At 40.7% G+C, this 16,936-nt stretch overlaps 1 protein-coding gene across 3 annotated transcripts in view; it reads left to right on the top strand.

Annotated features, from left to right (window-relative positions):
* Positions 1 to 16,936, top strand: part of tab2 (TGF-beta activated kinase 1 (MAP3K7) binding protein 2) — a 44,609-nt gene that overhangs the window by 18,961 nt on the left and 8,712 nt on the right. For 2 of the 3 annotated variants that reach the window (XM_063495529.1, XM_063495527.1), the window contains exons 2-3: positions 13,143 to 13,328; positions 14,710 to 16,336. In XM_063495529.1, coding sequence (XP_063351599.1) covers positions 13,227 to 13,328; positions 14,710 to 16,336 — 1,729 coding nt within the window. In that variant the 5' untranslated portion in view covers positions 13,143 to 13,226. The remainder of the gene's footprint in view (positions 1 to 13,142; positions 13,329 to 14,709; positions 16,337 to 16,936) is intronic. The other variant, XM_063495528.1, reaches the window with a different exon arrangement.

The following is a 16,936-nucleotide window of genomic DNA, read 5'->3' as shown; positions in this document are numbered from 1 at the left end:
CAAGCAGTGTATGCTTAGTTTCCCTCACGTTCATGTTTGCGTCACTCCTGTGGTTAAAAACATTAATTTTAAAACTTATAAAAACCATTTTGGGGAAAAAAATCTTAATTTGAAATGTTGATGATTGCAAAATGTCTTCTTTCAAACTGAAAATTTACTTAACACTTTAAGTGTTGAAGTTTTGGTGATGGTAGTTTCTGTTCTGTTCTGTGGGTGTAGTAAACTAAAGAATAGTGGCACTAATTTTCCACCTCCTGCGTGTGTCAGAGTGGTCTTTTTAACCACAGCACATGTCCAGAGCGAAATGGTTCAAGAGACTCAAGACAGCAGACTGGCATAGGCATCAACCTGACCAGCCTGCCTGTAGGTCATTGGCTCTGAAATTGTGTGGTGTCAGCCCTTTACAGCTGGAACTTAGCCAGCTAGGTGAGAAACAGGAGCTATTGCAATGATCTTTAGTTTTTAGCAGTTTAGTAAAAGTTTAGTAGCATCTGAACTTTTAATATGACAATGTGGCCAATGTCCAACAGCAAACTGATGGGTCGAGGGATGAAAAACAAAATAAACAAAGGTCCTTCAAAATATGTTTGGGCTGCCATGAAAGTGTGTGTGGGGAAACCCTGGATATCCACCAGTAGGGATGAAATAATTAGTTGACAGACAGTAAATAAACTCAAAGCTGTTTTGAAGGTTTATGTACACTGTGGTTGTCAAAGATATACAGTGTGTGCAGTGTACAGTTGTCAATCTGTGAAAAAGTGCAGTGAGGTTTTCGATTAAAGGAACAGGAAGAGCAGGGGGGACTTGGTGACTCGGAGCTGAGTCACTGAACCTGTCGGCCATCGCGTGGGACACAGGAACATGTCTTTATCTATCTTCTCTTGTCGTCCTTCCTCATGCTTACACACCAAATGCAGATCTGTTGCATCCTTGTGCTCGTCGGTTTCCAGAGTTTGCCATTTGCCATCCCACATGTAGTTGTTGCAGCTTGTAGTTTTGGGAATAGATCTGAAGATTTTTCTTTTTCTTTTCTTTTTTTCTAGGACAAAACTAACTTAGCGGCTGTCCAAATACAACAGGATGCACTAAGACGTGCAGTGATGGGAATAATAAATAATATATGGAGCAGAAAATGAATAGCTGTTTGGTCACACCAGAGTCAGACTGTGTGCACTCCTGTGGTATAAAGTGTTCAAATATTCATCCAACAGCTTCATATACCCATTTTAAATTTTTGAATTGCTGTTTTATTTTATTTTATTTTATTTTTACTAGCAGTCTCAGCTTGGATTGGTTGGTTTAAGTCTCCACCCTCCTCTTGGCCTCTGGCTGTATTTGAGTGAAAACTGCACAGTTTGCAATGAGTGCCAACGGTCTGTACAGCATTTTCCTCCTCCTAAGCATGCTGGCCCTGTAAAGTGTGAAAGCACTGTACACAGTCACATGGTTTGGACACTGCTGCTTTGCTGATTGGTTTAAAGATGGAAAACTAATCTCTATCTCTCTTTCCTGAGACTAGGCTTGGAAAGTTTAGCTTATAGTTTCTAACGTACCTGCTCAATGAGAGTGTGTGTTGGGGCTTGTCAGCTGACAATTAATGTTTCCACAATGTAAGGAAAAACACAGTGCCCTGCTGAGGCCCTCGTTGCTTTACACTTTATTTTCACTTATTAATTTTTGCTTTGTAGATTGCTCGCACCCTCTCTTTTAATTCCGATTTCCCTGGAGGAAGGCAGACAAAAAGATTAGTGGTTCAGGATAAGGCTTTTCATGTTGTTGAGGGTTCTATTTTAAGCTTGGGCTGTGGTCCTGACATATAATGCCTAAGGAAAGTTAAAGCGGGGAGTAGGGTCTGCAAAAACAACTGCTCTCAGTGGTGGAGGATTGTTGCACAGCCTCAGTAAAGAGGTGTTTCTTTGACTGATTCATCACTGTAAATGACAATGTAAATGTAAATTCTTATATATATATATATATATATATATATATATATATATATATATGAGAGAGAGAGATATAGATGTGTGTATATATAGATGTTCTTTTCATCATGTTTTGAAACCAATGAAATTTGTTTCAAATTTAAATAAGAAACGTTTATGTTTAAAAACCTAACTGGGGAAGGAAAATCAATCATGCACATTTGGCCTGGCATGAAGACCCCTTTGCTGCTATTCACTTCATGATTTTTCTTAAGCCATATGAACATGCAAACTCACTTCAATTTGGGGAATAAGAAATGAGTGTTTTCCACAGTTTCTCATATTTTGCACACAGAAGGAAATGTTTCACTTCAGGTGTGTTCATACCACTCCAGTGGAAATTCTCCTTGTACTTTAGGCAAGTAGGTGCCTGGATAGTAGGGCTGCACGATTTTGCATAAAATGAGAATCACGATTTTTTTGCTTAGAATTGAGATCACGATTCTCTCACGATTTTCTTTTCCAATATAAATATTTATTGTACTTATTAACTGCACATCAACTTCATAACAGTTGAGACTGAACATAAAAAAAAATAATAAATGAACATAAAAACAATAAATGTCTCACATTTTGTCGTTGCCGCAAAATGTTGTACTGCTTGTAATTCCGTCTCCACCGTTGCTCGATACTGCGTGTATACAGCAGGTAGTGCAACATTTGAAAAATAGTTGCGGGACGGCACTGTGTAGCGTTTGTCTAGGGTGTTCATCATTTTCCTAAATCCCTCATTTTGTACAGTGTTGATGGGAGCCATATCTTTAGCCAGGTGATAAGTGATAGCCTCCGTAATTTCTTTGTGCCTGCGGGAATTCGACGGGTATGGGAAAGCGCTGTATAAGGTTCCCGTTATTGATGTTTGGGTGGTTGACCGGTGTTCTGACAAAACGTCCTACTTTGGCAAAACGTCCTACCGTAAGTAGTTTATGCACATTTCTGCTGTCACAGAGTAATTCCAGCACAAATGTAAGTAGGTATGACGGTTTGCCACTTAACTTTGCCCATTAGAGTATGCTTGTAGGTCACATTCATAAAGCCAGGACGGTTTGCCACTTAATTTTACCCGGTAAAGTATGCTTGTAGGTCACATTCATAAAGGTAGCATGGTTTGGCACGTAATTTTACCCGTCAAGTATGTTTCTAGCTCTTATTAACAAAGGTAAGATGATTTGCGACTGAATTCTAGCTGTAAATTTATGCTTCTAGCTCATATTCACAAAGGTAGGATGGTTCGCCACTTAATTTTAGCTGTTAAAGTATGCTTGTACGTCACATTTACAAAGGTAGGACAGTTTGGCACTTAATTTTACCCATCAGAGTATGTTTGTAGCTTATATTCACAAAGGTAGGATGGTTCGCCACTGAATTTCGTGTTGTGCGCATGCGTAGAAACAACGGGTAGGATGGTTTGTCAGGTAGGATGGATTCCCAGAACACCAGGACGGATTTTCTCCTGTCACTTTCTTGGCCTTTACAGCTTCGTCATCTCTCGCATGCTCTCCATTGTTTTTTCCCCTGCCAGCTGGCTTCTGTATCACGTGGTATAAGGCTCCGCCCTTGTCATTTGTTGAGCAGGAAGAGTGAGCGCTTGTTTTCATGCAGATTATGTCCCGGATCAAAATGCGGTACAATCGTCATCTTTTTTTTTTCTTTTTCTTTTTTAAATCGTTGTCATTTGGAAATGAGATCGCACATATGTATGAATTGAGATCGCGATTTTCTAACGATTAATTGTGCAGCCCTACTGGATAGAGCGAGTCAGTCTACAGGCTTTCAGTTTCATACACGGGACTGTCAGGGACACAGCAAAGCTTTCAGCTGGCCCATGACATAGCATATTATGGATTTTGAAACTTGTAGATGATTATCATCCTGATGTGAAAATGTATCCTCTTTCATCCTCTTTTCATATACATTATTCCCTCAAGCGGTGAAAAAAGCATGATCGTTTCAAACCTTTTTCTGTGTTGGCCTTGTGATGGATTGGCGACCTATCCAGGTTGTACCTAATTCTTGTTTTGTGAACTGAAGGAGCCAGCGGCACATATGAAGCTGACTCATTAGTGGTAAATGCAGCAAATGCAAGCAATTCTTGCAATGAACTATATTAGGAAACTGGCAGGTTAAATTTCAATATGACTGCACTGCAAAGAAAAGTCCTAGAAGAATTCAGGCCTGCAGTACACATCTGAAAATGACTGCGAACTGGTATCTGTTTGGAGCCACTATGCTGAGTGACTCAGCAATCTGTGAGTAAATGAACATCCTGTGATCAGCTATGGAGCAGTCCTCGGGATGTCATTCTTGCATGTCAATGTGGTTCACACTGTGACCCTAACCTTTCCTATTCAGAAAGAATGCAGAATACTCTGCTAAACAAATAATGCTGTCAGTGTGTCTGACAGCATTGTTTCTCTTGTCGAAGTCAGCCATGTAGAAAGAATGTAATTTGATAAGAAATGAAGATGCCAGTTGCTGGAAAAGGAAAAGATGGATGGACACCATCCAAAAATAGAAAAGAAGTATACGGCAGGATTTAAAACCTTGATGGTGTTTCACACACACAGTGTGTTTTAGTTTTAATGTTGGGATGAATTATAATTGGGGGGAAAAAGTTAATTAGTGTTACATACAATTTTTTGTTTTCATTTCAATAATGCACAGTGACTCGTTAAAGGTTGCTTTGTGGTATAATATTGAGCAGAGTATTCAAGTTTGTCATATACATGTCCATGGGCCAGTAGCCCTGTGTCCATGCCACCAAAACCATTCACTGACCACTCACAAACTAGTGTATTCCTAGTGCCAGTGCCAAGAACAGATAAATGGGAAACTGTGTCAGGAAGCACATCGATCATAAAATATTTTCAAAACCAAATGATGCATCTGTTCACTATGACAACCCCACTGAGCAGCTGAGGGTACCCTTATCAGATAGCCACATTAGGTGTCTTTATGGTCTCATTACTTCATTTGCTCTTCCTAATGGCTACCTGGTATGGCTAATAATAAAACAGTTCAGTTCAGTTCATTTTTGTTTCAAACATTTCAAACATGTGCCTTCACAATCATTACAAAATATCATTTCATTATTTGTTTGAAAAGGAGTAGGCCGAAGTATTTACTTATTTGTCCCTACCCCCTCAAGTTTTACCTCTCATTCATTTAATTTTCTTTTAGTCTTAAATTAAACAAACAACATATGAAACAAAAGTAAAGCAAAACAAAACGTACATAAATCAAAAACAAGAAATAAGCAAGTCCCACCACAGTATAGTTTCTTTCATATGAAAAATACAGAATGTGTAAATTTGCAGATTCACAAGTTATGGAAAAACAAACAAACCAAAAAAAACAAAAACAAAAAACAAAAAAAAGAACCACAACACCATTGCAAGCAACATTACCGTCCTGGGTTAACCCTGTTTTCTTCATTCTTATACTTATTTAAAATTAGGTTTTTATATTTTATTTTAAACTGGTTTATGTTTTTACTTTCTTTTATTTCTTCTTTTAGACTGTTCCATAATTTAACTCCTGCAATTGAGATAGACATAGTTCTTAAAGTTTTTCTAGCACTTTGTATTTTTAAATTCCATTTCCCTCTTAAGTTATACCTCCCTTCTCTTTCTATGAACAATTTACAGATTTCTTTTGGAAGCAATTTATTTCTTACTTTATACGTTATTTGCGCTGTTTTAAGCTTCACCAAGTCTTGGAGTTTAATAGCTTTCATTTTGACAAAGAGTGCATTTGTATGGTCCCTGTACCCCACATTATTTATTAATCTAATGGCCCTTTTCTGTATTATAGTTATTGTTTGTGTGTTACTTTTGTATGCGTTTCCCCAGACCTCAACACAGTAGCTCATATATGGCAGTAGTAAAGCACAGTATAATATGTGCAGTGCTTTCTGATCCAACATATGCTTTGCTTTCCCCAGGACGGCAATGCCCCGTGCCAATTTCCCCCGAACATAAGTAATGTGTGGCTTCCAACAGAGCTTGTGGTCAATGATCACACCAAGAAATTTTATTTCATTTACTCTTTCTAAATATACATTGTCAACACATATTTCTATTTTGATGTTTTTCTTTTGGTTTCCAAAAAACATAAATTTGGTTTTATCTAGATTCAATGATAATTTATTTATATCAAACCACTTCTTTAATATTGTTAATTCCTGTGTGATCATCTCCAAAACAGTAATGCTAATGTTGGAGTTCGGCAGCTACCATTATCCTATGCACCACACAGTTGCAAGAATAAACTGGATTTCTGAATTAAATACTGATCTGATCTTAATCAGAATCTCTCTTATTGGCAAACATAATTTAATAACACCACCTTATCTTTCATGTCTTTTTTGAATCACTCAGTCATTGTTGTCCTGGTACTGTTAATAATCTCATGCAACTTTATAGTAAGGTCAAGGCCACCGATTCTCCCATGAACAGCACACAGTGGGGAGGACAAACTTCCGCTGAAAGGAAAAAATTGCTACTGCACCAGATTTAGGGTAGGCAACCGTCTACCCTGACCAGTCGGGGTTAGAGAGGAAACGACACAGCTATGTGACGCTAAGCCTGTTTATGTAGTTGTGGATAGTTGACGTCCTCATAATTTGTTTTCACATATGGATATACAGTTGGAAGACAGGTTAGTTTATAGTAACTAGCTTCTCATTTTTCAATAAGTTGTCTGTAAGCAGTTTTTATTTTCTCCCCATTGTTGGCAAGTAAGCGTCTAAGTCTAAGTCTAAGATTTTCAAACTTTTTTGCAAGAGAAGTAAACATAGAAATTCTTTTGTCTTGTCAGAGGAGTTTGCACTACGAAAAGGAATTGAAGAAGCAACTCAGTAGCTTTGCAATGCTTAATACAGGTTATGTTTTGGCCACAGACTGTAGATAAAAGATGAACATAGCTTCCAGCTTTGAAAAGTAAGCCAGTGTGGAAATGGCATTTTTAATGTGTTCTTAATGACTTGCCAGTTTTACTACAAATAAACAGTTTATTGTCTTACTTTTTTATTATTTTATTTTTTTCCCTTTTCAGGCCTTTAAAAGCTACAGGTTGGAAATAACTGTTGTCAGCTAGCAGCATAGCTACAGTTGTATTTTTAATTAGATTTATTAATGGATTAGCATCCTGCCACCTTCCTGCTCGTGGTCGAGGTGGTTGCAGGTGAAAACAGCTGTAGGCCGGCTGCGTGATGGAACACACACATTTGTACTCTAAAAACCTGGCTAATGAGCTGCCCACAGACATTTTGTACTGAAGAGGTGGGTGGAGGATGATTTTTTTTTTTTTTTTTTTTTTTTTTTTTATAAAGGAGGTGAGTTCATTTCCTTTCCTTCCCTTATTTGGCAAAGATGGACACAACGGGCCAGCTGTTTTACCTGTTATTTATGGTGTTTACAGAAGAAAACAAAAAGTTGGAAAAAGCTGTCAGTCCATGGTTGCACAGAGAGGCCTCTCGAGAAAGGCATGTCTTCGCACTTCTAAGACCTCCCAGTTTCCCACAGTGCCTTGGGAGGGGTTGGTTAACCTGGGGAGCTGGTGCTCTTGCCTGCTTCCAATCAACTACCATCTGCAGGCTGCGGTCTTGAAGAATTTTTGATTTCCTGCACACGCACGCATGCACGCACACACACGCTTGCACATGAACAGTTTCATGTCCCTATTTTCAAAAGCAAGCAACTAAAAGCTGAGCAGAGTTGATCCCAGCTCTGCATGGCCTTTGAGGCCCAGGCTTCATGGCACAGTGGATGGCAGTTTGGATTCTGCACTTAATGTGTGTGGTTTGTTTCTGTTCAGGAGGCATTCTCTGGAGTGTGTGTGTGTGTGTGTGTGTGTGTGTGTGTGTGTGTGTGTGTGTGTGTGTATAAACAGATAATAAGACTTAAGATTTGCACTTTTATTTTGGTGTGGCCTTTCAAGATGAAGGATCAGGATGTTTTAAGGCAGTCTTCTTGAACAGTTGTCTCAAGTTTCCTTTGACACAATTGCAGTGTATCTTAAAGTTTATTTTACTCTGACTTGTGACATTAATATGGTGAGAAATCACTTTGATTCAGGTGGTCGCAGCTTATTTGATGACTTGAGAGCTCTTTTGTTAAGACTAGTCTCCTCAGTAAAATTTCCATGCATCTCTATGGTTTGTGGGAGGCAAGGTAAGGCCTGTGATTGGTCAAAGTCATTGCATTGAAATGAAATGAAACGGAGCAAAAAGTAAGAGTCAGGTTGCGTTCTTTAAGAACACGTATATGTGAGTAATACACAATAATGTGAATAAATGGAAGCAGACAGCTGCAAGTTGCATTATAGCTCAGCATAATCATAAATCTTACACTGTGTAATACAGTACATTTGATCTATAGCTTTGTGTTTTCTTTAGTGCATTCCTTGCTATCTGAAGTGTAATTAAATGGATTTGATTGGCCTTACTGAGAGCTCTGTGTTGTAAATATGTTGCTTATGTGCAACATTATTCTAAGTCGGTAAGTAAGCAGCTTGCTTTGCTGTTCTGAGAATAATTTGCCACAGTCATGACTCACAGGAGGGGATACTGGTCCTGTGAGTGCGTTTAGCAGTAGCTGACTGTGCATGATGTTTTCAAGTACGACATGTCCATGCCTGTGTTAGTGTGTTTGCTTAATGCACACACAAACTTACACATACATGTGAGTTTGGGGTGAGGGAGGGACAGGCTACCAATTAGCGTCTTTATTTGTTTAGGTTTTGCTGGACCAAGACACAGCAGAAATATTTCATGCAGTGCTGCTGTGCTACTCCTTAAAGCTGCAGGGGACGTTTCGGATTCAACCTGTATGTTTTTAATGTTTGAGCTACCATTTCTGCAGAAGATCAGTCATTTGAAGACTTGACATGACGAGATCAGCACTGTCCTAAACAATTACCATCATGCATTCCACTATCTGCAATCAGTAGATAGTACGACTTGACATTTTATTGTTCACAGTAGAGCAGGGCGATATGACCAAAAATATTTATCACGATATACATTTGAAAATTTGCGATAACGATATAACTGACGATATAACTGACACTAGACAAATTACTTTACAACTCCACAACTTTATTAGTGCAAAAAACCCCATCAGTGTATTTTCACTTGAACAAGCAGCTTTTTTTTTATGTGCATTAAAGCTATATAAAAACTTAACCATGCAAATGCAAATCCTTGCTGACAGTTTAACCAAAAGGTATTTCCAGTGGAAACTGGCCAACATATCCTCAGCATAACCATGTATAATATCCACAAAACTTCAAAAGGGGTTATACACACACAATACGGTAATATTATGTTGAAGCACAGTACGTATCAGTCCGCGAGGCTCCTGCCTATGATAGCCGTAATGCTCCGACAATCCATCAAGCAGCGCGGGTACAAAGGCACTGCGCATGCGCGTTTTACCCATATTCTATCGCGATATTTCATTTTCTTATCGTTGCCCAACATTATACCGGTATTACCGTGAACGGTATGATATGGCCCAGCTGTAGTTCACAGTGTGGGTTGTTTTTTTTTTTGTTTTTGTTTTTTTTTTGTCAGCTAACTTTTTTTTGGGGGGGTGGGGGGGAATTGCACAAGCATCAGGTGCTGGACTGATATTGCTGCCAAGAGCTCCTGTTGATGATTTATTCCCCTTTTATTTAAACTTTAATTGATTTGGACATTTTTAGGAGCATTCAGTCTTGCGTAGTGAATGACTCCATTGATGTAGCATGGCAAGGCCTGCTACCGCCAGAAATGAATGTGGGGCTGTGGGTCAATGCTTTGGCACAGTGAATAACACCCTGAGCAATGGGAGCTTTGTCTCTATCTGTGCTGCCTCAGGCCCCGTTCCACTGCTGCCTTCAGGGACAGCAAGCACTGATCTGCTCCTGTCAGAGCAACCCCTAATACACGGGCCGCTCACAGACCTATAATTACCTAGAGTGAAGAGGTGTGGACCTTTTTTTCTTCTACTTTGTTTCCCGACTTCAAAAAAAAAAAATCTAACCACACTGTTGACCTGTAACTGGGTCAGCTGCCAAACAGCGAATTTCCTTCCCCGTTGTCCCACAACGGCTGTGCTGCAGCCCTCTAAGTGGAGTTTAAATTGCAGACTGTTGCCCTCTGGCTCTATGCACTCATGCATCCTCTTAGCCTGTAAGTCAAACAGGTAAATATACACTGATAATATATTAGTTTCCCTAAGTTGACTACTTAAAAGGATTAATTTTCTTGTGGATTTATTAGCTTCATGTGCTGGTGGAGACGGAGCATGCTTTACTGGAGTAGTAGGCTTTACTCTAAACATGTAATCTGAGATGCAGCACAGTTTTCCTCTGGTTTGCAGTTAGTCGCTCATCAAGCTGCACTTTGTGCTTCTTTTCGACACCCTCTAAATGAATTCCACAGTCTGGTGGCATACTTGCAAAGCTTTCCATTTGCTTGTATTTCAGAAGACAAAAGAAAGCACTGACAGTTATTTTAGATTCTTATGTAATGGACAAGTTTTATCAAGAGTTTAATGGTTCTTCTCTTTCAAGGGGACCTGGAAAGAAAAGTCTTTCAAAAGTGGAGAATATCATAAGTTGTATCTCTGTGAAAGAAAATATATTTTCTTTTTTAGATGAAAACATGACTGTCTATGCTGGTAGTACTCTTCTAAGGAGATCTTCAGCTTTGACTTCATGTTGCCTGCTATGGATTTTTAGTCTCTCACACGAAAAGGAACTTCAGCACTTCTTTGCAGTTGCCACCCTACGATTGACAGTAGCAAATAGGTCCTCCTACTGCTTTCAGCTATAGACGGATGTTTTGCAGAACTGATTTACAACTTTGAAGTTATGACATTACACATCCTCATTTAACAGATAAGGCAAAAACAGCTGCTTCTTGGCTGAAATAAGATCCCAGTGAGGTTGAAGTACACTCATGATTTCTCTCATCATTAAGTAAGTGTATTTAAGTGTCTGTAAATGATTTCACTTTTAAATCTCATGTTAGGATTGCTGTTGAGATGTATCACTAATTCCTTTTTAGCATTGACTGGCGTCGAACACAACAGGGTGTGCTTCATGTGTCACAATGTTGTGATTGGCATATTTGAACCTCCCACTGAAAGCTGTTTCGAAAGAGTGTGGTTAGAAGAAAAGTGTGGGAGAAGACAAAACATGGCTGTCATGAACTAACGCTTTGAAGTTCTCATGGCTGCTGCGTTCACTTTTGTCTGCTTGTGCTTCCTTCACACAGCAGGATAATGGGTGGAGAAGTGGGATTATAGAAAAGTTTTTTTGCAGGAAAGATGACTGCAGTGCGTTGACTGCTCGAGACATTGCACAGTGGCTAGTAGTAAAGTGTGGTTGCTTTGGCAAGTTCGCAGGTATGAGTAAAGCTTATACGTTGAATGAAGTACAACCTACCAGCCAACTTGGTCTTTTAAAACATACTCGGCTTCTGTTCTTTTTCTTTCTTTTTTTCTTTAGTCCTGGTTTGGAGCCCGTGGTGTTTATTGTATTTTGAACTATACAGAAAAGTGTTTACTAATACAAGCTGACTTACTGATGGTACACTAAATATAAGAAGTGTGTGCCAAAAGTAGAATTCAACTTCTTGCAGCAGAATCCTTTTCAAGTAGGCAAACATGGTTGTGAAATTCAGGGCCGATGCAACAGTTTGAACGATAGATGATACCAGTATTGCTTTCTCGTTTGTTTGGTTTCTGTAGGTGCTTCACCTTTTGAGTTTTGTGTTTTAGCTCTTCATCTCACTGCCTATGAAAATGTATAGCCAAAGCAAAATTGGTGGTAGACAGCAAATACGTCAGCCCCTGACATCAGTATTTTATTTACTGTATATCAGCTAGTGTCAGCAGGGCTGATAATGGCTGATACCAATATAGAAGTGCTTCTGATATCGAGATGCATCAGTAAATTTTTAATCAAACCATAAATATCACATGTAATCTTAATTAAATGTGTTTAATTTGCTCAAGTCTCCACTAGACTAACTTTGCACTTTACAAACTAACATGCTGGCTTAGCTGTTCCCTCTGTAAGGCTTTACTCTCTTTAATCCACTGTTGTGATTGGCTGCCTCTCACATACAGGTTTGAAGACCAGGTTGGTGGGGCTTCTGTGCTTACAGAACAGAGCATTTATGGCATTCGTAGTGGTTACGAATCCTGACGTCATAATGCTTTGGCAGTGTTTAATTTTTGCATTCACTGTTGTTGCAAGTATGTAGTGAATTTCAAATTATGAGAGGAAATAAGTAAAAACTTCAAAGATTCCCTTTAGACCAAATTTGAAGAGCTGGAAGGAGAAATGTTTAGTTTGCACTAAAGGGGCAAAACTTTAAGTCCATTGTTATTCTGTAGCAGTTTAGCTTGGAGATATAAATGTGCAGTTTCATACTCTTCATGTTTGTTGAGTCATTTTCCAACAGCGCTTTGTTCAAAAGCTGTAAAACATAACAAAGCAGCAGCATCATTACTGTGGCTCACAAATGTACTCCTGTGTTTCTCTCAGTGGTTCACATTTATGTGTGCAGGAAGGGAAACTAACAAATGGCATGCAGCCCTTTAGCTCGGTCTTTATCATACAGTGGGATTCTGAGGAATCAGTTGTTCTGAACAGCTGCCTGTCTATATGAAGATGTGCATCCACACCACGCTGGTTTTCAGGCCCTTTTGTTTTCTGTAATAAGTGAATGTTGATGTTGAGATGAGTTGGAAAGGCTGTTTTTTCTCAGTAGTCAGTTGGAGGTGGTTTCCTCCCTTTGCTACTCTTTTATTAAGGAGCTTTGTGGGGAGAAGGGCTTTTGAAATGAATGCTGTCCGTTCTCATTGAACATCTCTGAAATTTTGTTTTGAAAGCTCCCAGGCAATAATGAAAAAGTCGACCTCAAACGGCTGATGGATGTCTTTTAGAGAAAATTTACAATAGACCACATTTGCTCCTTTTCTGCCTCTTGGACAGATTCCTTACTGAATATTAACAAAACACCGTTATACAACTCATAATGGTGAAATGGTGGTCAGAGTATTGTCTGTACAGAGAAAGAGATGTTTCTATTTGACAGAAGCACCATGAGAGAGTGTTGTTTCCTTATCAGATTCTCTCCTTCCTTTCTTTGTTTCAATTTAGAAGATGTTCAAAATGAAGGCGGTTTGCTGCTGAGACTGACTTCCCCGTGTGCTGAACAGAACAAACAGACCTGGCATCATACGAATGGCCCAGGGAAGCCACCAGATTGACATTCAGGTTTTGCATGACCTGCGCCAAAAGTTCCCTGAAGTCCCAGAAGGTGTTGTCTCCCAGTGTGTTCTGCAGGTAAGGGCGTTATAAATACCTCTGCTCGGAATTATGTGAAAGAAAATAAAGTCTACATAATTTATGGTGTTTTTGCTTCATGTCCGTGTGTTTTGTATCAACTGTCAGTGGCTCAGTGTTGGTATCTTAGAAGTGAATGCAACAAAGAAAACAGCATAAATTGAGATAGCTGTTGAATAAGACAAAGCAGTTTTCATGCCTGGGAACAGGATAGTAGTGTATACTAATAATGAATTCAGCTAAGAATGTTATGGCATAAAGGAGAGTGGGCCAAAATGATGCAGTGTGTAACCCCCTGATTGTGCTTGGGCAACCAAGGTTACGTTTTTTCACATGACTCTAAAGAAATTAGTATCTTTAGTCCAGCCTTGATAAAACGTGTCTAGTATTTTGTATACTCTGGATGCTCATGCTCTGGATGAAAGAACTACATGAGTTGGGTCGATTATCAGGTTGTTGGGGGGGTTTTTTTGGTTTTTTTTAACACAAGGTTTTTGATTGGTGAAAATCAGTTGTCGCAGTTTAGAAAGATGTCAAGTGTGATATGATCTGGTAGTGCATTTAAGAACAAAAACAAAAAGAAACCCCAAAACTCACTGAGTGAATTGACTAAAATGTAGTTCAAGTTTGCAGAGTTAGGAGTAACAGCTGGTGGTTCATCTTAAACCAAAATCAGACCTCTTGTGTTTAAAATCATTTTAGCTCCTTTTCCATTAGTACCTACTCGGATCACCTGGTACCAGGTACTATCACCTAATGAAAAGCCCTGAACCGTGGCGAGTCGATCCAAGTAGGTACTACTGGGAAAGGGACTTTTGTGTCTTAACAATGAATAACGGACTAATTTTAACTCCCGTGCCTGAAAGACCAAAGAGATTATGCCGTGGAGAGGCATCCATGTTCTGTCAGTCCCCTATAGAATTACTACACTATTAATCAGAATTAAACTTGCACACAATGATCAATTCAAAGGTCTTCATCATAATTGATGCCAAGGTCTCTTTTATCATTTTATTGGCAGTAACTTGTGAATTATGTTGAATCATGAGTTGGATGAGCTACTGAAGTTGTGGTTCGTATGTTAGTTGTTGCATGACAGCGGTGCTGCCATGTCATTACACAAGAAAACAAGCTCCACACCCCTTGTTACATCATTGATCCCTGCATACAATTTTTCAATAATTGTGTTGTTGTAGGTCTGCGTATTGTGTTGTATTTTCAGTACCTGTGTATTATTATTTCTTTCAACCTGGCCATAAAATGCTATTCTCAAAAATGGAAATGGTGTAAGCATCTTAGTTTTTTCATCTTCCTGTAAGGAAGTAAACATGAAACAAACACACATGTTGCCTAACAAGTCTGTCTCTTCTCTCTCCTGCAGAATAACAACAATTTAGACGCCTGCTGTGAATACTTGTCCCAGGTCAGTCCGGGCTACCTGTACAGCGAAGAAGGGAACCTCAGCTTTTCAGACGACGCCAGCTTCAGCAGGCTCCATAATCACATGACCCAGCTGAACCTGGACCTGCAGCCTCAGAATGTGCATGTGGGCCCGGTTCGGGACAGCCTGAGAATGAACGGCAGCCGGACTCTGGCCCACAGCCTGAGCGAAGGGCCCCTCTCTACAGGCCAGGCCACTAACAGTGACTTCTTTCAGCAGGAGCCCCAGTCAGCCCCAGTGCAGGTGCCCTCCAATTTCAATGTATTTGGCGTGATGGAGCCCCCGCGTAAACCGCAGCCTCCACAGCACCTTGGACTCTACCCTCTGGGTGGCAAAGCACCAGCTATGGGTTCCCAGCAGACACCACGCTTCAACCCAATCACCGTGACATTAGCCCCTAACATCCAGACAGGACGCAACACCCCTACTTCTTTGCACATACATGGTGGGCCACAGTCGGGCCTAAGCAGTCCACAGGGTAACTCTATTTACATCCGGCCTTATGTTAGCCAGTCCGGTACGACACGGCAAAACCAGCAGCAGGGAGGCAGGGCCCAGTACAGCCCCACTTCCCAGCCTCAGCAGCAGATCTACCAGATCTCACATCCTTCCTCCCTGTCCGGCTCCTGGTCCGGCACTCAGCACTCTTCCTCCTCCTCTCATACCTCACAGCCCCAGACCCAGGGCCATCAAACTTCTCACGTCTACATGCCCATCAGCTCACCTACAAATCCCCAGGCGCCTTCCTTTCTTCCTACTGGAAGTCAGGCCTCTTCCTCTGGTGTCTCATCATGCTCCTCTTCCTCTTCCTCCTCTTCGGTCATGCCCAGCTCCCTGTCTGCGATCAGCCAGTACAATATCCAGAACATCTCCACCGGCCCACGGAAGAATCAGATAGAGATCAAACTTGAATCTCCCCAAAGGAGCAATTCTACAACAGCTGTGCTGCGGACGAGCAGCGGGCCCCGCTCATCCTCCACGTCCTCCTGCCCTTCCTCTTCCTCTTCATCTGCTGGGGCAGCTTCTGTCCCTGCCACCCCTCTGTCAATCGGAGGCTCGGGTCCCACTGTTTACATCTCTACTGCTGCTACCACTCCCTCCGAGGAAGTCATTGTTGCCTCAGCCGGCTCCCGCCCACAGTCCAAGTTGGGTAGGAGTCCTCACACACTCTTCATCTCAACAAACCCTTCCTTACAGGGGCCCTCAGGGGCCAGGAACATAGGGGGTCAAGTGAGCATGGGCCCTGCCTACATCCACCATCATCCACCTAAATCTCGCCCCTCTGTGGGAGGAGGGGGTACAGCTTCTTCCCCACGCGTGGTGGTCACTCAGCCCAACACCAAATACACTTTTAAAATCACAGTGTCTCCTAACAAACCCCCAGCTGTGTCCCCTGGAGTCGTGTCCCCGACTTTTGACGTCAACAATCTCCTCGGCCTACCCCAAGACCACCACTTCGTGGAGACAGACCCCCAGCATCTCTCAGACCCACTTTCGCCACACCGGGAGAGACAGAGTGAACCTCGCAGACTCAGCATGGGCTCTGATGATGCAGCATACACACAAGGTAAGAAATACACAGTAGCATCGATAATAAAGGTAATTTCCATTTTAAAATTACTCCTGTACTATTTTTACAATGCTGACATTGTAGCATTTCTTAGTTGTTTGCATAGAAAGCATCTTCTGTTTTATAATGCTTTATATATAGACTTATTCTGCTCTCTGTTCAGCTTTTTACTGAACAGACACGAAGCTCCAGAAATTGTTTACGCTGTGAATCGTATTTCATATAGACCTCTGAAATCTGGTTAGAAATGTTTGGTTTACAGTTTATTGACTATGTAGCCGAGGTAAAGAGGGTAAATATCTTCAACAGTCCTCCTGTGTATGTTGATCTCATTTGAGTTTTGTTTTTATTAACAAATATTATTCAGGTTTCTGCTATTCTCAGTAGGCCAAAATACTTTTTCCACAGACTTCTGCCAAGAAAGTCATTTTACTATGAAGTATACTGCTTTTTTTCCATAAGGTCCTCTGCAGTGCATTTCCTGAGCCAAACTGTCTATGCTTGCTGTCAGTATTGTTCAGCCATAGTGGAAACATGTTGTGTTCATCTCCACAAAGTTGAAAAGCAAAGGTGACTCGCTGAGTGGGGGCCGATGTG

Source organism: Pelmatolapia mariae, linkage group LG15 (assembly GCF_036321145.2).
Source record: "Pelmatolapia mariae isolate MD_Pm_ZW linkage group LG15, Pm_UMD_F_2, whole genome shotgun sequence".
NCBI lineage: Eukaryota > Metazoa > Chordata > Actinopteri > Cichliformes > Cichlidae > Pelmatolapia > Pelmatolapia mariae.
Note: the sequence above shows the minus strand (reverse complement) of the source record. Positions and strands in the feature narration are given on the sequence as shown.